General features: G+C 33.4%; 2 protein-coding genes across 5 annotated transcripts in view; both read left to right on the forward strand.

The window, feature by feature from the left end:
• Positions 1-6,666, forward strand: part of LOC105327228 (uncharacterized) — a 22,946-nt gene extending 16,280 nt beyond the window's left edge. For both annotated transcript variants that reach the window (XM_011427567.4, XM_011427568.4), the window contains exons 12-14: positions 5,170-5,289; positions 5,576-5,665; positions 6,111-6,666. In XM_011427567.4, the coding sequence (XP_011425869.3) occupies positions 5,170-5,289; positions 5,576-5,665; positions 6,111-6,213 (313 nt within the window). In that variant the 3' untranslated portion in view covers positions 6,214-6,666. The remainder of the gene's footprint in view (positions 1-5,169; positions 5,290-5,575; positions 5,666-6,110) is intronic.
• A 4,568-nt stretch (positions 6,667-11,234) lies between these two features.
• Positions 11,235-16,619, forward strand: part of LOC105331810 (alpha-mannosidase 2) — a 50,381-nt gene continuing 44,996 nt past the window's right edge. For all 3 annotated transcript variants that reach the window (XM_034470509.2, XM_034470507.2, XM_034470510.2), the window contains exon 1: positions 11,235-11,346. The gene's annotated coding sequence lies outside the window, so the exon portion shown is untranslated. The remainder of the gene's footprint in view (positions 11,347-16,619) is intronic.

The raw sequence follows: 16,619 nt of genomic DNA on the forward strand, positions 1-16,619 counted from the left end.
TATAGAATATACAATATTGTAACATAGGATACAATACTATATTTTGCAATATCTTATGGAGTAGTATCATGTGATAAAATAATAAATTAATAATACAATATAATATTGTATCATAATATACAATACTATACATAACGATATCATGATACAATATCATAACATAAAATATAAAAAAAAATGATACAATATCATATCGTATCATATAACTTTTTATAATATTACATATGATATTATACTGTATCATATTAAACAATATTGTTTCATACCATACAATACTATATCATAGGAATCATGTTATATCATTTATCAACAAACACATCTATCTATCGAGCAGGTTTGAGTGAGGTAGGAGATTTCTTTCGCATCCTTGATAATGGAGATCAGGCTCTGCATCTGAAGCAACCTCTGCGTTTCATTTATGATATAGTTAAATCAACTATGCAAGCTATCATCTATAAAACATGTGACCTGCTCCAAAAAAACTTAACCTCATTCAGCATCCGAAACCTATGGCTCAGATTCAGCATTCAAGCCTGTCAGGTGCATCAGTATACATAAGACGCACCATCCATGCAAGTTTGGTGAAGTTCAGACCAGTAATAACTAAGATTTCATCATCAGATGGCACTAGCAATTAAAACCATAACCTGCTCCAGCATCCACAACCTATGGTTCAGATATAACATCCATGCCTGTCAGGTGCATCTGTATCATAAGACACACCATCCAATCAAGTTTGGTGAAGTTAGGACCTGTAATAACTAAGATATATTTTTTAGCATCCTTGATAATGGAGATCAAGCTCTGCATCTGAAGCTTCCTCTGTGATTCATTCATATTACAGTTTAGTCAACTATGCAAGTTTGAAATAGTACTATTATCTATTAAACATGTGACCTGTTACAAAAAACATAACCATGTCCAGCATCTGAAACCTATGGCTCAGACTCAGCATTCAAGCCTGTTAGGTGCATCAGTATCATAAGACGCACCATCCATGGAAGTCTGGAGAAGTTAGGACAAGTAATAACTAAGATATAATCATCAGAGGGCACCTGTTTCAAAAACTTTAACCAGCTCTAAAAACCTTAACCTCCTCCAGCATCCGAAACCTACGGCTCAGATTTAGCATCCAAGCCTGTCTGGTGAATCAGTATCATAAGATGCACCATCCATGGAAGTCTGGAGAAGTTAGGACAAGTAATAATTAAGATATAATCATCAGAGGGCACCTGCAACAAAAACTTTAACCAGCTCCAAAAACCTTAACCTCCTCCAGCATCCGAAACCTTTAGCTCAGAGTCAGCACTCTTAGTCACCCTTATGAGACTAAACCTATGAGACCACCTTTATCATATTAAATGAAAATCATACTTTATGATCTTGGATATTCATGGATTCTGTTTTGACACAATATCATATATCATCTGTTAAAAAATTGTATGATGATCATATGTTCATATGTTAATCAATACAATAATATAAAATTAAATATTGCATCCTATCATATTTACAACATATATCATATAATACAATAAAATACCATAATAAACAATGATGATATGATATTGTAATGTATGATATGACATTGTATTGGTTATACGTTATTGTATTTGATCACATAATACAATATCATAATATATAAAACAATATAGTATTATATTATAATATCATATTACATAATACATCATAACATTAAAACATATGATATTATATTGTATAATATAGTATGATATTGTATGATACTGTATCATTTTTGATACATGATATGATATTGTATCATATGATACAATATAAGTTGATACAACATTGTATCATATCAAATGATATTATGTGATAAAGTAAAATATTGTAGAATACAATATTATATTATACATATCGTATCATATGATAAAATAATATATTTTACAATATCATACAATTTCATGTGATGTGATATAAATATATCATATTATAAACCAATATCATATTATACAATATCGTATGATACGATATTATATAATATTACAGTATCATATTATACAATCTCATGTGATATAATTCTATATTACAGAAACTAATATCATATTTTACAATATCGTATGATACAATATTATAGAATATACAATATTGTAACATAGGATACAATACTATATTTTGCAATATCTTATGGAGTAGTATCATGTGATAAAATAATAAATTAATAATACAATATAATATTGTATCATAATATACAATACTATACATAACAATATCATGATACAATATCATAACATAAAATATTAAAAAAAATGATACAATATCATATCGTATCATATAACTTTTTATAATATTACATATGATATTATACTGTATCATATTAAACAATATTGTTTCATACCATACAATACTATATCATAGGAATCATGTTATATCATTTATCAACAAACACATCTATCTATCGAGCAGGTTTGAGTGAGGTAGGAGATTTCTTTCGCATCCTTGATAATGGAGATCAGGCTCTGCATCTGAAGCAACCTCTGCGTTTCATTTATGATATAGTTAAATCAACTATGCAAGCTATCATCTATAAAACATGTGACCTGCTCCAAAAAAACTTAACCTCATTCAGCATCCGAAACCTATGGCTCAGATTCAGCATTCAAGCCTGTCAGGTGCATCAGTATACATAAGACGCACCATCCATGCAAGTTTGGTGAAGTTCAGACCAGTAATAACTAAGATTTCATCATCAGATGGCACTAGCAATTAAAACCTTAACCTGCTCCAGCATCCACAACCTATGGTTCAGATATAACATCCATGCCTGTCAGGTGCATCTGTATCATAAGACACACCATCCAATCAAGTTTGGTGAAGTTAGGACCTGTAATAACTAAGATATATTTTTTAGCATCCTTGATAATGGAGATCAAGCTCTGCATCTGAAGCTTCCTCTGTGATTCATTCATATTACAGTTTAGTCAACTATGCAAGTTTGAAATAGTACTATTATCTATTAAACATGTGACCTGTTACAAAAAACATAACCATGTCCAGCATCTGAAACCTATGGCTCAGACTCAGCATTCAAGCCTGTTAGGTGCATCAGTATCATAAGACGCACCATCCATGGAAGTCTGGAGAAGTTAGGACAAGTAATAACTAAGATATAATCATCAGAGGGCACCTGTTTCAAAAACTTTAACCAGCTCTAAAAACCTTAACCTCCTCCAGCATCCGAAACCTACGGCTCAGATTTAGCATCCAAGCCTGTCTGGTGAATCAGTATCATAAGATGCACCATCCATGGAAGTCTGGAGAAGTTAGGACAAGTAATAATTAAGATATAATCATCAGAAGGCACCTGCAACAAAAACTTTAACCAGCTCCAAAAACCTTAACCTCCTCCAGCATCCGAAACCTTTAGCTCAGAGTCAGCACTCAAGCCTGTCTGGTGCATCAGTATCATAAGACACACCATCCATGCAAGTTTGGTGAAGTACGGACCTGCAGTAACTTAGATATTGCTATCGAAGGGCACCTGCAACAAAAACTTTAACCTGGTCAAACAACCTTAACCTCCTCCAGCATCTGAAATTTAGGACTCAGATTCAGCATCCAAGTCTTTCAAGTCCATAAGTAGGTCCAGATGCATCATCCATGCAAGTTTGGTGAAGATAGGACAAGTAATAGCTTAAATACAGGACCTGTAACAAAAACTTTAACCAGGTCTGGACGCCGACGCCGAGGGTATAGCATAAGCTCCCCCTGACTTCGTCTCGGTGAGCTAAAAACCCATTAGGAGCCCTGGACTTGTAAATGTCCGAATAAAAATAAACTGGCAACTTTGAGAGAAGAATGACGTATATCTCTGCTATTTTAAGACCTATCAACTTGAAATTTGGCATGAATGTATCTCAGACGACAGACATCATATTTACTTAAAACTTCATGCATATTGCGAATGTTGTAAAAATTTATTAGGCTTTTGAAGTGAGCTGGTAGTTTTTTATCCGGCTCGGAGTTTGACCCCTTTCTTTATTTATGGTTACATTGAAATTGATTCTAAAACGAGATTGGCTCCTCTGATACAATGAGGAAATATAAAATCTTCTCCAGAACCAAATACATGTAGCTCATAATAACCGAACTTTTACATCAGCTTTCTGATGTATGGTAAATTTGAATTTCTTCAAATCACGACCCCAAGGATTCAGGAAGGGGCTCTAAAAAGGTCATAAAGAAATAAGTAGAAAACAACACTTAAATAATTCTTCTGAAGAATCATAAAAAATCTTAAGGCTATTATTTGAGAAAATAAATCAGAATAAAGCTATAATACCATACCAAATTATACGTTTATAAGTATTGTTTTACCCTTATGGATCATAATGAAGCAGTTGGGGGGAGGGGGAGTTTTAGGATTATTTATTAAAAATTCTTCTGAGGCAAACAACTAGTAGCTGGGGGTGGGGTGTGAGTAAACAATGCTTGAAATTTTTGTAGATTAGGTTTGTAATGATGAATTTTCAGTGTTATTATATATTTAAATTAAATACATTAATGGTATATGTTAGGAAATTTTAAAAAACACTTTTTTTTTGTACCAAACATGTACTGGTCATTTGGACTGTAATTTGTCCTTGGTTATTTTTATCGGTTGTTGCTGGCAGGACCAAAAGATTTCTAGAACTCTGAGTTACATTTTCTCAAGTTGAATGTTTCATTTTGGTAGATACACAAATAGAATAATTAGATTGAATAAAACTGAAATGAATAAGCTAATATAACTTTATTAAGAAGAAGTTGATGGCTTGTTATCAGCTGAAACAAATAGATTGAGACTGCATTTAGATTCCATTGTTTGTATGTATTAGTTAGTCTTTGATTCCAAATGCTGCCGCTTCCTGATAAGAGTTATGACCAATATTACTCACTCAGGTGAGCAAGGTGGCCCCTGGGCCTCTTGTTGTGTTTGTAATTAAGCTATTAAATAGATTTTGGTGTCAATACTATGGTTGTGATTTATTAATAATTACACATGATTTAACCTTCCCTTTTGTTTGAATAGAAATTTCATTGCCATGAATCAAAAAAATATCCTTGCAAGAGAGACATGTATGTTAGATTCTGTAAATAAAGTAAAAGGAAGCAAAACAGTGATGTTTGATATTGAACATAATCTCTTAGTGGAATGGTCATTTACAGGGAACCTGAAAGTGAGAACAAGAGCTCTGTTTGTAAACCAGAAAAAATAGACCACAGGAAAACCACCTGGATGAATGGGTTCATGATGTTCAGTAGATACAATCGCAAGAAATTCATTGAGTGAGTTTCTTTGCTATTTATACATTTATTGCTTTACTTATAATTCTTTTAATATTTTAAGATTAACATCCAAAGGAAAAAGTCATAAACAATTTTTTCAGTTTTGTGTCAATTTTTTTTCTTTACATATATTACAAAATTCATTATTACCAGTAAATCATGCACAGTGAGGAAAGTTTAATATGATTCATTTGAAATCAGCAAGGGGGCATTATGTCCTATAGATTGGTTTAAATGGTTCAAATCCAAATGTCATACCGTTGCCAACTTTTCTTGTTTCCTGTAGGGCTAACCCTGGGGTACACACCTCTCACATCAGTAAAATCCTGGGCCACACCTGGAGGAACATGTCAGCTGAGGACCAGAAACCATACAAGTAAGAGGGGGAGTATATATAGATACTGGTAGCCAGTGAAACTTGGCTGTGGCAGTCACACCATTCCTCTGCTATTGCAGTCTAAAAATCATACTTAACTTCTAGAGAGCAGCAGTCTGATATCAGTACTGTCCCATTATAATTCTTCTATAAGAACTGGTACATCTTTTAAAGGCATTCGGTGTTATCGATAAATAGAATGTATTAATTGCCTCATACAGTTCTGTATGAAAATATCTAACAGATAGTTTCAGATATTGATCGATCATTTTTATCAATGTAGAAAAATAAACGTGAGTGTTATTTGATATTAGATTGAACCATGAAAATGGTTTCTTCATTACATACTTTGTAGGTGTAGTACCCCAGTACATTTATTTACATTTGTATACATGTGTATCATCACATGCTGTTATTATTGATCTTACAAAAAAATGAATTTCAGGGATGAGGCCAAAATGTATGCCAAAGAAATGAGGAGTGATAACTTAACATGTCAAGAAAACAGTGGGAATGTGGAGCTGTCCAGCCCAGCAAAAACAGAATGAGACCATGGCCCATTATAAAGAGCTGCCTTTTCATTAAAATGGTTCAAGAAACCCCACGGGTGGTTGTGAAAATTTCACCATCAACAAAATGCAACATTGCATAATGAATGGGATACTTTACTGATACACGATATTATATTCTTATATCTCGGTATACATTTTTAAAACTGTAGTGTCTGATATGTTAGGGTGGTTGAATGCAGTGTACATTCCTTATGTAGAAGTAGCAATGTGTTACCTGTCATGGACCCTGGTGGGTATAAAGACTGATTTTATTTTTTATACTTTTTTATTACAGGTTGATACGTTGTTACAGACATTATTTGTTTCCTATTACTTTGAATTGTTATTGTTTTATTACCAGTCCACATTGTTATTCAATCATGTTGCCAAGATGTCATGCGGATATATGTTTTAAAACTTGGAACATTTTAATAAAACATGTTGAGGATATTACAACTTTGCTTAATATTTATATAAGAGCGCTAATTTTAGTATCCCTGCAAATCAAATTGCAGGATATTCTCATTTGCATTAGCCATCAAACAATTTAGCCAATAAGCATGAATATTGATATTCTTTAAAAGGACTATACGTGATGAGGACTTAAAATGACCCCCTTAAATGAACATCATTTTACTGCATTCTTTTGATTTCTTTGTACAGATATACATGTGAAGTGTTTTTAAAGTTTTTATTTTGATACAAATGCCCACAATTTAGAAAATTGACATCATAAAGTTAACATTTTCCTGCTTTATTTATATTTTTAGCACAATATGACTTTTTTTTATGTTAAATTTTTTTTCGGATGAGTCCCTCCCTTCACTTTAAAAAAGATGCTCCATGTGTGAAATTAATGTACCTGAATAACTTAAAATAAAGGCGAGTTAAGGGAGCCAAATTCGACCCATATCATATACATTTATATAGTTATTTCAACGAAAAAAAAATGGTTGGTTAAATGAGAGTTATCCACCCTTGCCCACAATGTTAAATATCTGATGCAATTTACTATTTTTTATTTGCAGATTTTATGTCTGAAACAAATGCCTTAATAACATTTATTTCATTGAAATAAAGAAATGAAACATGCAGTTGGTTAGGCACGCTTAAGCCTCAGATATTAAGTCACAATGGGTGCGGAAGGGGGTTGTAGTTGATCTAATGGGTAGTAATCACCCAATTAAAAAATATTTAGAGTTTCTATACTACAATCCTTTGTATATATGAACAGACTGGCTGGAAATTAATCAAAGTTTTCCAATCACTGTTAGATTCCTGATTAATTAAGAAGTTGACATTACAATCCTAAATACATGCATGCATGTACATCAATGAAATTCCAGCTTTAACCTAAGCTGTTAACTGAGACATTTTCACTAGCCAGACCCTTGGCTAGTTATAAGCGAAGAAGTTAATGAGAATGAAATGTTACTTGTTGATATGTACAAAAAAAATTTCCGTATGAAAATTGGATGATCTATTGATAATCAATCATTAGTACAGGTAAAATATATCAGAAAGAACAAAGAATATCATGTACAGCTGATAGAGTTGTCTTCATATAAACTACCGTATTTGGTTTGGGGGGGATTTGGGTACCTTTTTTTAGCTCACCTGAAATGAAGGTGTAATCCAGCGGTTTTTGTTTTTACTTTTGTTCCAGAACCTTGGTCATAATTTCAGCCATGTTTGGCACTTAACAATTTTTTGGTGAATAGTGTATACAATGAACCGGTACTAAAGCATGTTCAAAACATGGGTCATGTTTCCTCCAATCATGAATAGGAGGGAAACGAAATTAGATTTGTGTTTTTAAAATCAATGTCATCTCCAGAACCAAAAATTAAAAAATAATAATGTTAGCTTCTATATTATAATCTACAGAAAATTGTAATTTGTTCATACCTATGAGCTTTGAGAGTGTGAAGGGGGGGGGGGGGGGGGTTGAGGATTTTAAAGCTTGTTAATATAATACTATATTTAAACCCTTTAAGCTCACCTGAGCTGAAAGCCCAAGTGAGCTTTTCTGATCACTTTCTGTCCATCTGTCTGTCCATCCAGCTGTAATCTGTTTTTATACCCCCGCTCCGAAGGAGAGGGGGTATACTGTTTTACCCTTGTGTGTCTGTCCGTCCGTCCGTCTGTCTGTCTGTCTGTCCGTCTGTCTGTCCGTCCGTAACAAAAATTTCTGTCACATTTATCTCAGCAACTATTTATCGCAGATGCTTGAAATTTTAACACAGTGTTTGTTAAGGCATGCCATATCGTGGGATATATTTTTGTACCAATCGGACGTCAACTTCCTGTTAAATGACGACTTTGCTTATTTTTTAACCAAAATTTTCAAACAAATTTTCGTCAAAGATTTCTCAGCAACTGTTTATCGCAGATGCTTGAAATTTTTACACAGTATTTGTATAGGCATACTATATCGTGGGATGTATTTTTGTACCAATCAAACGTCAACTTCCTGTTAAATGACGACTTCGTTTATTTTTTGCCAAAATTTTCAAACAAATTTCCGTCAAAGAATTCTCAGCAGCTATTTATTGCAGATGCTTGAAATTTTAATACACTATTTGTTTAGGCATGCCATATTGTGGGATATATTTTTGTACCAATCGGACGTCAACTTCCTGTTAAATGACGACTTTGCTTATTTTTTAACCAAAATTTTCAAACAAATTTTCGTCAAAGATTTCTCAGCAACTGTTTATCGCAGATGCTTGAAATTTTTACACAGTATTTGTATAGGCATGCTATATCGTGGGATGTATTTTTGTACCAATCAAACGTCAAATTCCTGTTAAATGACGACTTCGTTTATTTTTAGCCAAAATTTTCAAACAAATTTTCGTCAAAGATTTCTCAGCAGCTAGTTTTCGCAGATGCTTGAAATTTTAACACACTATTTGTTTTGGCATGCCATATCGTGGGATATATTTTTGTATCTATCAGACGTCAACACCCTGTTAAATAATGACTTTGTTTATTTTTTGCCAAAATTTTCAAACAAATTTTCGTCAAAGATTTCTCAGCAGCTATTTATCGGAGATGCTTGAAATTTTTACACAGTGTTTGTTAAGGCATGCCATATTGTGGGATATATTTTTGTACCAATCGGACGTCATCTTCCTGTTAAATGAGTACTTTGTTTATTTTAGCCAAAATTTTCAAACAAATTTTCGTCAAAGATTTCTCAGCAGCTGTTTATCGCAGATGCTTGAAATTTTAACACACTATTTGTTTAGGCATGCCATATTGTTGGATATATTTCTGTACCAATCGGATGCCAGCTTTCTGTTAAATGTCGACTTTGCTTATTTTGCATATTCACATCAGAGCGGGGGTATCACTAGTGAGCATTGGCTCACAGATATCTTGTTACATTTTTTTGACTTCTCCAGAACTACCAGGTCAATTTCAACCAACCTTGGTACAAGGTATCATTTAGTTTAGAGGTTTCAATTTTGTTAAAATGCCCTCTTTCAAGGGGAGATAATTAAAATTTATTGAAAATTTGTTGGCATTTTTCAAAAATCTTCTCAAAAACCATTTGGTCAGAAAAGCTGAAACCTGTGACCTCAGGTATAGTAAATTCAAGTTTGTTCAAATCATGATCCCTGATGGTAAGGTGGGGCCTCAATGGGAGTGTAACTTTTGCATAGGAATATATAGAGTAAATCTTTAAAAATCTTTTTCTCAGAAATAAATCAGCCAGAAAAGCTGTATGTATCTTGTGTGGAAGCATCCTCAGGTAGGGTAGATTCAAGTTTATTCAAATCATGATCCCCTGGAGTAGGACGGGGCCACAATGGGTTGTCAAATTTTTACTTAAGAATTTACATAGAGAAAAATATTTAAACATCATTCGCCTAGAAAACCTCAATTTTAGTGAAAGCAACCTCATTTTAATAGTGTTGATTCAAACTTGTCAAAATCATATAGACTCAGTAAGTTGATTTTATTATGTCTATTGTTGCTCAGGTGAGCGATGTGGTCCATGGGCCTCTTGTTGGTCAAAGAGGGGCACAAAAGGGGTGGTGGCAATTTTACGCTGAAATATATCGTAAAAATTATTCTGAAGTAGGTGGAGATTATTTGTAAAACCAACACGAATGCAGAGCAAGTAAAAAAAAAATAAGCCTGTCAATACTATATTCCTTAGGAGTAACGAAAGTCAACATTGGAGTGGGGAAGGGGCGAGTCGTAATCTACAATGGAAATGGAGGCTATGATTTATTCGTAAAATGATATGAAAGCAAATTGTTAAGAGCAATTCATACCAGTATCCATGTTGGTTTTGGTACATTTTATTTTTTTTATTGAAATATAGACTACATTTTAAAAGTTTAAATGGGGGTAACTAGCTAGCAGGAAGAATTTTAAAGTTTTACTTTATACACAATACGGCTCACTTTAGTTTGAGAGGGAAAAGAGGTTGTTTCAAACATTGCAACTTTGAAATTGGAGGGTCAAATTTGTCTAATTGATAAGTAAGGTTGTATGAAGATTGATCAAGTAATCATACCAGATTAAAACTTAGATAGGGCCGGGATTGGGGGTCACGATTTGGGGACCAAATTTTATACTTAAAAAATTTTTTGTACAACTTAAATTTTGGGAGGAAAATATGCCAGCAGACTACAAGTACAAAAGTAGTATTAAGACTGTGCTTTGCAACGGCTAAGACATGTAACATCGAAATGTATTTAAGAAAAATCACCTTTTGAGAAACGTGTGGATAAAATGTGTGACTAATGATATATTTGCTTGCTACATTGTTCATTAAGTGTTTAGGTAAGTAAATACTTACATTTTTATTTTACAAAGACAGCAACCGTTCGGTCCAATTGATTTGATATCATTTTCGATATATATACATGTATAAATATAGTCGTGGTTATATAGTTACTCAGGTGAGTGATATGGCCTATGGGTCTCTCTCTTTTTTGAAACCCCTGATATTTTTAAGATATAGTGGCCCTAGTCCTTTGGTTTATTAAATTACGGTTTAAATCTCTACCATAAGCGCGCAATTTTGTTTTTTCACTTCAAACTAGATCGGGATCGGCATTCCAATGTAGGATGCACACAGGTATTGAATTCGTCAGGATACTAATACAGGTGAGATGTACATATTTTTTGTATCTTTATTGTTTTTTTTGTATATAAATGCAAACGATGGAAACACAGAATGGCTTGGTCCGTTACTCTGTACAACCCTAAGTAAAAATTCGTGTGCACAAAGTCGGACTTAATTTTGGATAAACTCACCTGCATATTTTGATTTATCCGATTATCCCGTAGGCAGGAAATCGGCAGACAATTTTTGTGAATATCATTCCTTTTCTTTGGTTTATTAAGAAAAATTGAAATTTAGAATATTGCAAATTATACGCTTGAAAATCCAAAGTCAAAATTCATACCATATATTAACCTGTTCATATTTGTCTACAGTCTAGTGGCTGTAGAGTTGGAAAGTTTCATATTACATGTAGTCTATATTTTATATAACCTTCCTATAGTCTATCCCAAGGTATTTATGTAGCATGTTTGGACGATTTTTAATAAAAGTACACTTACAATCCGTGAAAGAAGTTCAATTGAAATTGATGAAAGGGAAAATATCTATAAGAGATCTTCATTGACCCATTATCATTTTTCGCTCAGAAAAATTCACTGGAACAAGAACAGATTTCTTATAGAGATTTTTAATGGGAAATGTTCACATCTTCTCCATTCGAAAGTCACTCGGAATATGCTAATTTAACTGGTATAAACAATTGAATAATTTAATTTGCATAGTTTTACCTACAGTAGAACTGTTTCACCAAACTAAGTTATTAAAATCTGTCCCAAGTTACTGTTTTTGTAATTTTTTAATGATTTTTTATGAAATTAAACACACCTGTCAATAAAGTACTATTAAAACTGATAAAAGGGAAAAATTTCAATATTTCTTCATTGACACATTATCTGTCTTTGCCCAGAGAAATTCACAGGAACAATTAAATCAAAATTTCTTAGTAAATGGAGATTTATAATAAAAAAATGTTAGCATCTTGTCCTTATTTGATTATTTGATATTTACAAAAATTGTTTGCTGATTACCTGACTACGGGATACCCAAGTAAGTACCAGGTTATCCATGTAACAACATTTAGAAACCTCATCCGTACTAAATATATACTAAACGGACAGGTGTTAGAAAATACCTCATCAGCTCGGTATCTGGGTCTTGATATATCGGATGACCTAACTTGGAGAACACACATCAGCCGGGTTACAAATAAAGCCAACAGCACCCTTGTCTTCCTACGTAGAAATATCCCAACCAAGAACCAGGGGCTTCGGTCAGCAGCATACAAGGCCGTGGTACGCCCACAGCTTGAGTATGCTGCCAGCGTTTGGGACCCTCACTTGGCCACACATATTAACCAAATTGAGCGCAGAGGAGCGAGGTTGGTGATGTCTGACTATAGCAGGACATCAAGTGTAACAAGTATGCTACATACCCTAGGTCGGAGAAGCCCACAGTTAAGGAGGGCCAATGCCAGACTTCGACTTCTGTACAAGATCATCCATGGCTTGGTAGCCATTCCCTCAGTTCAACTGTCCCGCCTGGTAGGATTACTTGCTCAATTCACTCCTTTACCTTTCGGCAGATCCAAACCACAAAAAATGTTTACAAATATTCTTTCTTCCCTCTTGCTACCCATAGTCCAATGGAACAGACTGCCAGGCAGTGTTGTCTCACTTCCAGATGTTGATCATTTCAAACTTAAAGTGGGCAAATTGAACCACCTCAGGCCTTCAATATGTAAAAGTGCTTTTATGTCTTTTAATTGTAAATACTATTTTTCTAATCTTTATCTTCACTAAAATGTAATAATATTACTATTCCCTTTTCATTCTTTTGAAATTTTACTCTACTCTGATTTCTTTTATCTTTTAACAAGCAGCACACACTACTCAGAGTACTCAGAAAAGTACCGAGAGTTAGATAGATTTGGGAGTACTTAATTGGGACATCTTGCACATTTTTTATACGTTAACATCTGTGCTACTTACATGTTTGCAATGTGAAATCCTTCTAGACTTTCTATTTTGGGCTATTTTTTTAAATCTGAGGCAATGGAGGAGCTTTTCAAAACAGAAAAACTGGACTTTTCGTATTCCAGTGGATGAATGTAGTACTTGTAATTGGGAATTTATTTATAAATGATTTTCAAAAAAAATTATTCATAAGCAAAAACTTGGGACAGAGTAATCTTAATGGAGAGAACTAATATACCGGTAGGCTATTTGTCACCTCATGCATGTTATTAGAAAATTATCCAATTCCAAAATACAACATTTACATGGCCTCTCTCTCTCTCTCTCTCTCTCTCTCTCTCTCTCTCTCTCTCAGAGTTACTTCCCTTTCCAAAGTTATTATTTAATGCTCTGTGAAATGGATGTACCAGTATAAATGAAATTGATACCTTCATCTAAAGAAATGCTTTTCTTTGATACACAATATTAACATCAAAAATGAATTTTTCTAAACTGACCAAGTCTTAAAAGTCTTTTATGTATATATTGGATTACCTCACGTGTAATTTCTACAATTCTGCCTATTAATTTGATCTGAGAGGCAGCTAATTCAATTAAGCATTAATTTGGTAATTACAGCTCATGCAAGGTCCCTTTTTCATGAAGATAACGCACTTACTGAAATGCGAAGCACATTTTGAAAAAATGTCCGCCTTCATGCCTGCTATTAGCTGATAAAAGCATCAAAGAATTTAGAAAAATGAAAGGCTTGTCATTTTCAGTTACTGTTTCCATTTCTATGTCATCATTCATTATTGAAATATTTTTTCTACAGCAAGAATCTGATAATTGGCATATTGCGAAAACCTTTGATAAACTTCTTACTTGCATTTTTGTGCACAAATGAAATCTTTATAAGATGTAGTAATATCATGCAAATATATGTTATGAATCAGTCAAACTTCTTTTTTTACCACAAAGGAACAGATGAAACTAAACTGCTGAAATAGCCACTTAATAACTTATTGACATCATTATTACACATGAATTTAAATTTTCGATAGGAAGGATTGCATCTTTACCAGTAATAGTCTCAGCGGTATAAATTTCTTGTATGTAACATAGGGCACCTGTCTATAGATTTACTTAATGTCGTACTATTACCAATTATCTTGATGGCCTTCTCATCAAAGTACAGCTACACTCTTAAACATCGTGCATTATTTTAGTAAAATTAATTGAAATCAAATGTCAAATTCCTAACTTACTCACACGAGCTTGAAGAAAAAAAAAATATTCAAAACTTGGTAGCCTATATTGTATTTCTTGTAAATAATTTAATTATAATAAAAAAAATATGACAAGATCTATTGAGATATTCGTTTCAGAAATTTTGAGATATCAACGGAAAATATCCTAGTGTTGATGGGTACATAAGTATTGTGAACTACATTTCTCAAGCTAGCTAACATACAATTTCATATCAATCACTCCCCATTTTTTACATCAGATAAGTGTGATCTTTCATAAATTCAACTTTTTTATCTGGCTAGGAACAGGGAATAGAATCATATTTTTGGTGTATCGTTCATCGAGATGATGTTGCACTAAATCATCCGATGAACAGACTAGAGAGTTTTATATACAGGCATCCAGGTTTGGGTTTTAATAGAACAGAAAGATGGCAAATCAACTCAGATATTGGGAGAAAACAGTGAATCAAAAACCTAATGTCTAATCAGTTTCATTATTTCTGCCGATTGAAGGGGAAATTGCTGATTTCTCTGCTGTAGAATTGTAGCAACACTATTCTGTATTGTTTTTTTGTCTACCCCATTACGTTCTCGGCATGGGGGGTTCTAATCCTTTTGTATAGATGTATCGACTTTGAGCTTCAGTAAAAAAATTTATACTGATCTGATGGGTCTGGAAATTGTGATTAAAACATTTTTATTTGTGTGTAATCCAATGCATGTATATTTCAAAATCCTCTGAGATTTCAGATCTTACAATATCTTTTTTAAACCCGAGTTAGTTGCGTTTCATTTTGTAAGCAGACTATTTTTATCATTAAGTTTCTGCAAATAACCCGCCTATTACATTGTTTATGTATGAGTAATGTTTTCAGATGTATACATGTGTCTTCCTTCATTGCGAATGTGTGCGGACAAGATTGAAAAGAAGCAGCCTTGTTTCTGATTATGAATCCTACCCTATCTTTTAGAATCATTATTCAGTATGATGGTGTGCACAATGGTATTACTAACCTATTACCGGTACACACATTTTCTCAGCTGATATGAATAATATGAGTATTTCAATGGTATTTTTTCTTAACAATAAACAGTATCTCGATCAGCTTTTTGTTGGGTTCTTTTAAGTTAGATAAGAGAATATCTAGTAAGTCACTGTAATAATAGCATATACATAAATACAGAACTTGTCATATTCTTTATCAGTGTATTAATAAAAGGGCTGGATAATTAATTAATTCCATAAACGAATAAAACCATCATTTTTAAATCCTTGACTGTATTTCAACCAATTGCTTCTGCATTTTCTGTCTTTCAGTATGTCAGTTTGCCCTAAATTCTTGGATTACTTCTGGCCGATTGATGTGAACATTAAAATCAGCAGATAATAATGTTTCCATTAATTTTCAAAAAGTATGCAGAAAGATGCATTTATTGCATTTCTGAATGTATGAATTTCACAGAGTATTTTCTTCATTTGATAATAAAAGAAATCAATTATGTTTCGGAACATATTAACATTGTAAAAAACAATCATGGATCTAACTTGCTTAAATCTATTTGTCCAGATGCCGGTGTTTTATAATATTTTGAACCCAGGTGCGATATATTGAACCTGGGCTAAAGATATTGATGTGATATGTCATGGTGTGTCATTTTGTGTAAATATGTTAAAGAGTTTACTCATGTTAAATGACAAGTAATTAGCTAGGGTCAGTCTGCTCTGCTAATTATCCCCAATTAATCTATATAACTGTTCTGAGTTGTGTTTAAGCTTTTTAGCTCACCGAGACGAAGTCGGGGGGAGCTTATGCTATACCCTCGGCGTCGGCGTCGGCGTCGGCGTCCGGACCTGGTTAAAGTTTTTGTTGCAGGTCCTGTATCTAACTTATTACTTGTCCTATCTTCACCAAACTTGCATGAATGATGCATCTGGACCTACTAATGGACTTGAGAGACTTGGATGCTGAATCTGGGCCATGAATTTCAGATGCTGGAGGAGGTTAAGGTGTTTGGAGCAGGTTAAAGTTTTTGTTGCAGGTGCCCTTTGATAACCATTTCTAAGTTACTACTGGTCCAAACTTCACCAAACTTGCATAGATGGTGTGT

Source organism: Magallana gigas, chromosome 6, assembly GCF_963853765.1.
Source record: "Magallana gigas chromosome 6, xbMagGiga1.1, whole genome shotgun sequence".
In the NCBI taxonomy this organism is placed as follows: Eukaryota; Metazoa; Mollusca; class Bivalvia; order Ostreida; family Ostreidae; genus Magallana; species Magallana gigas.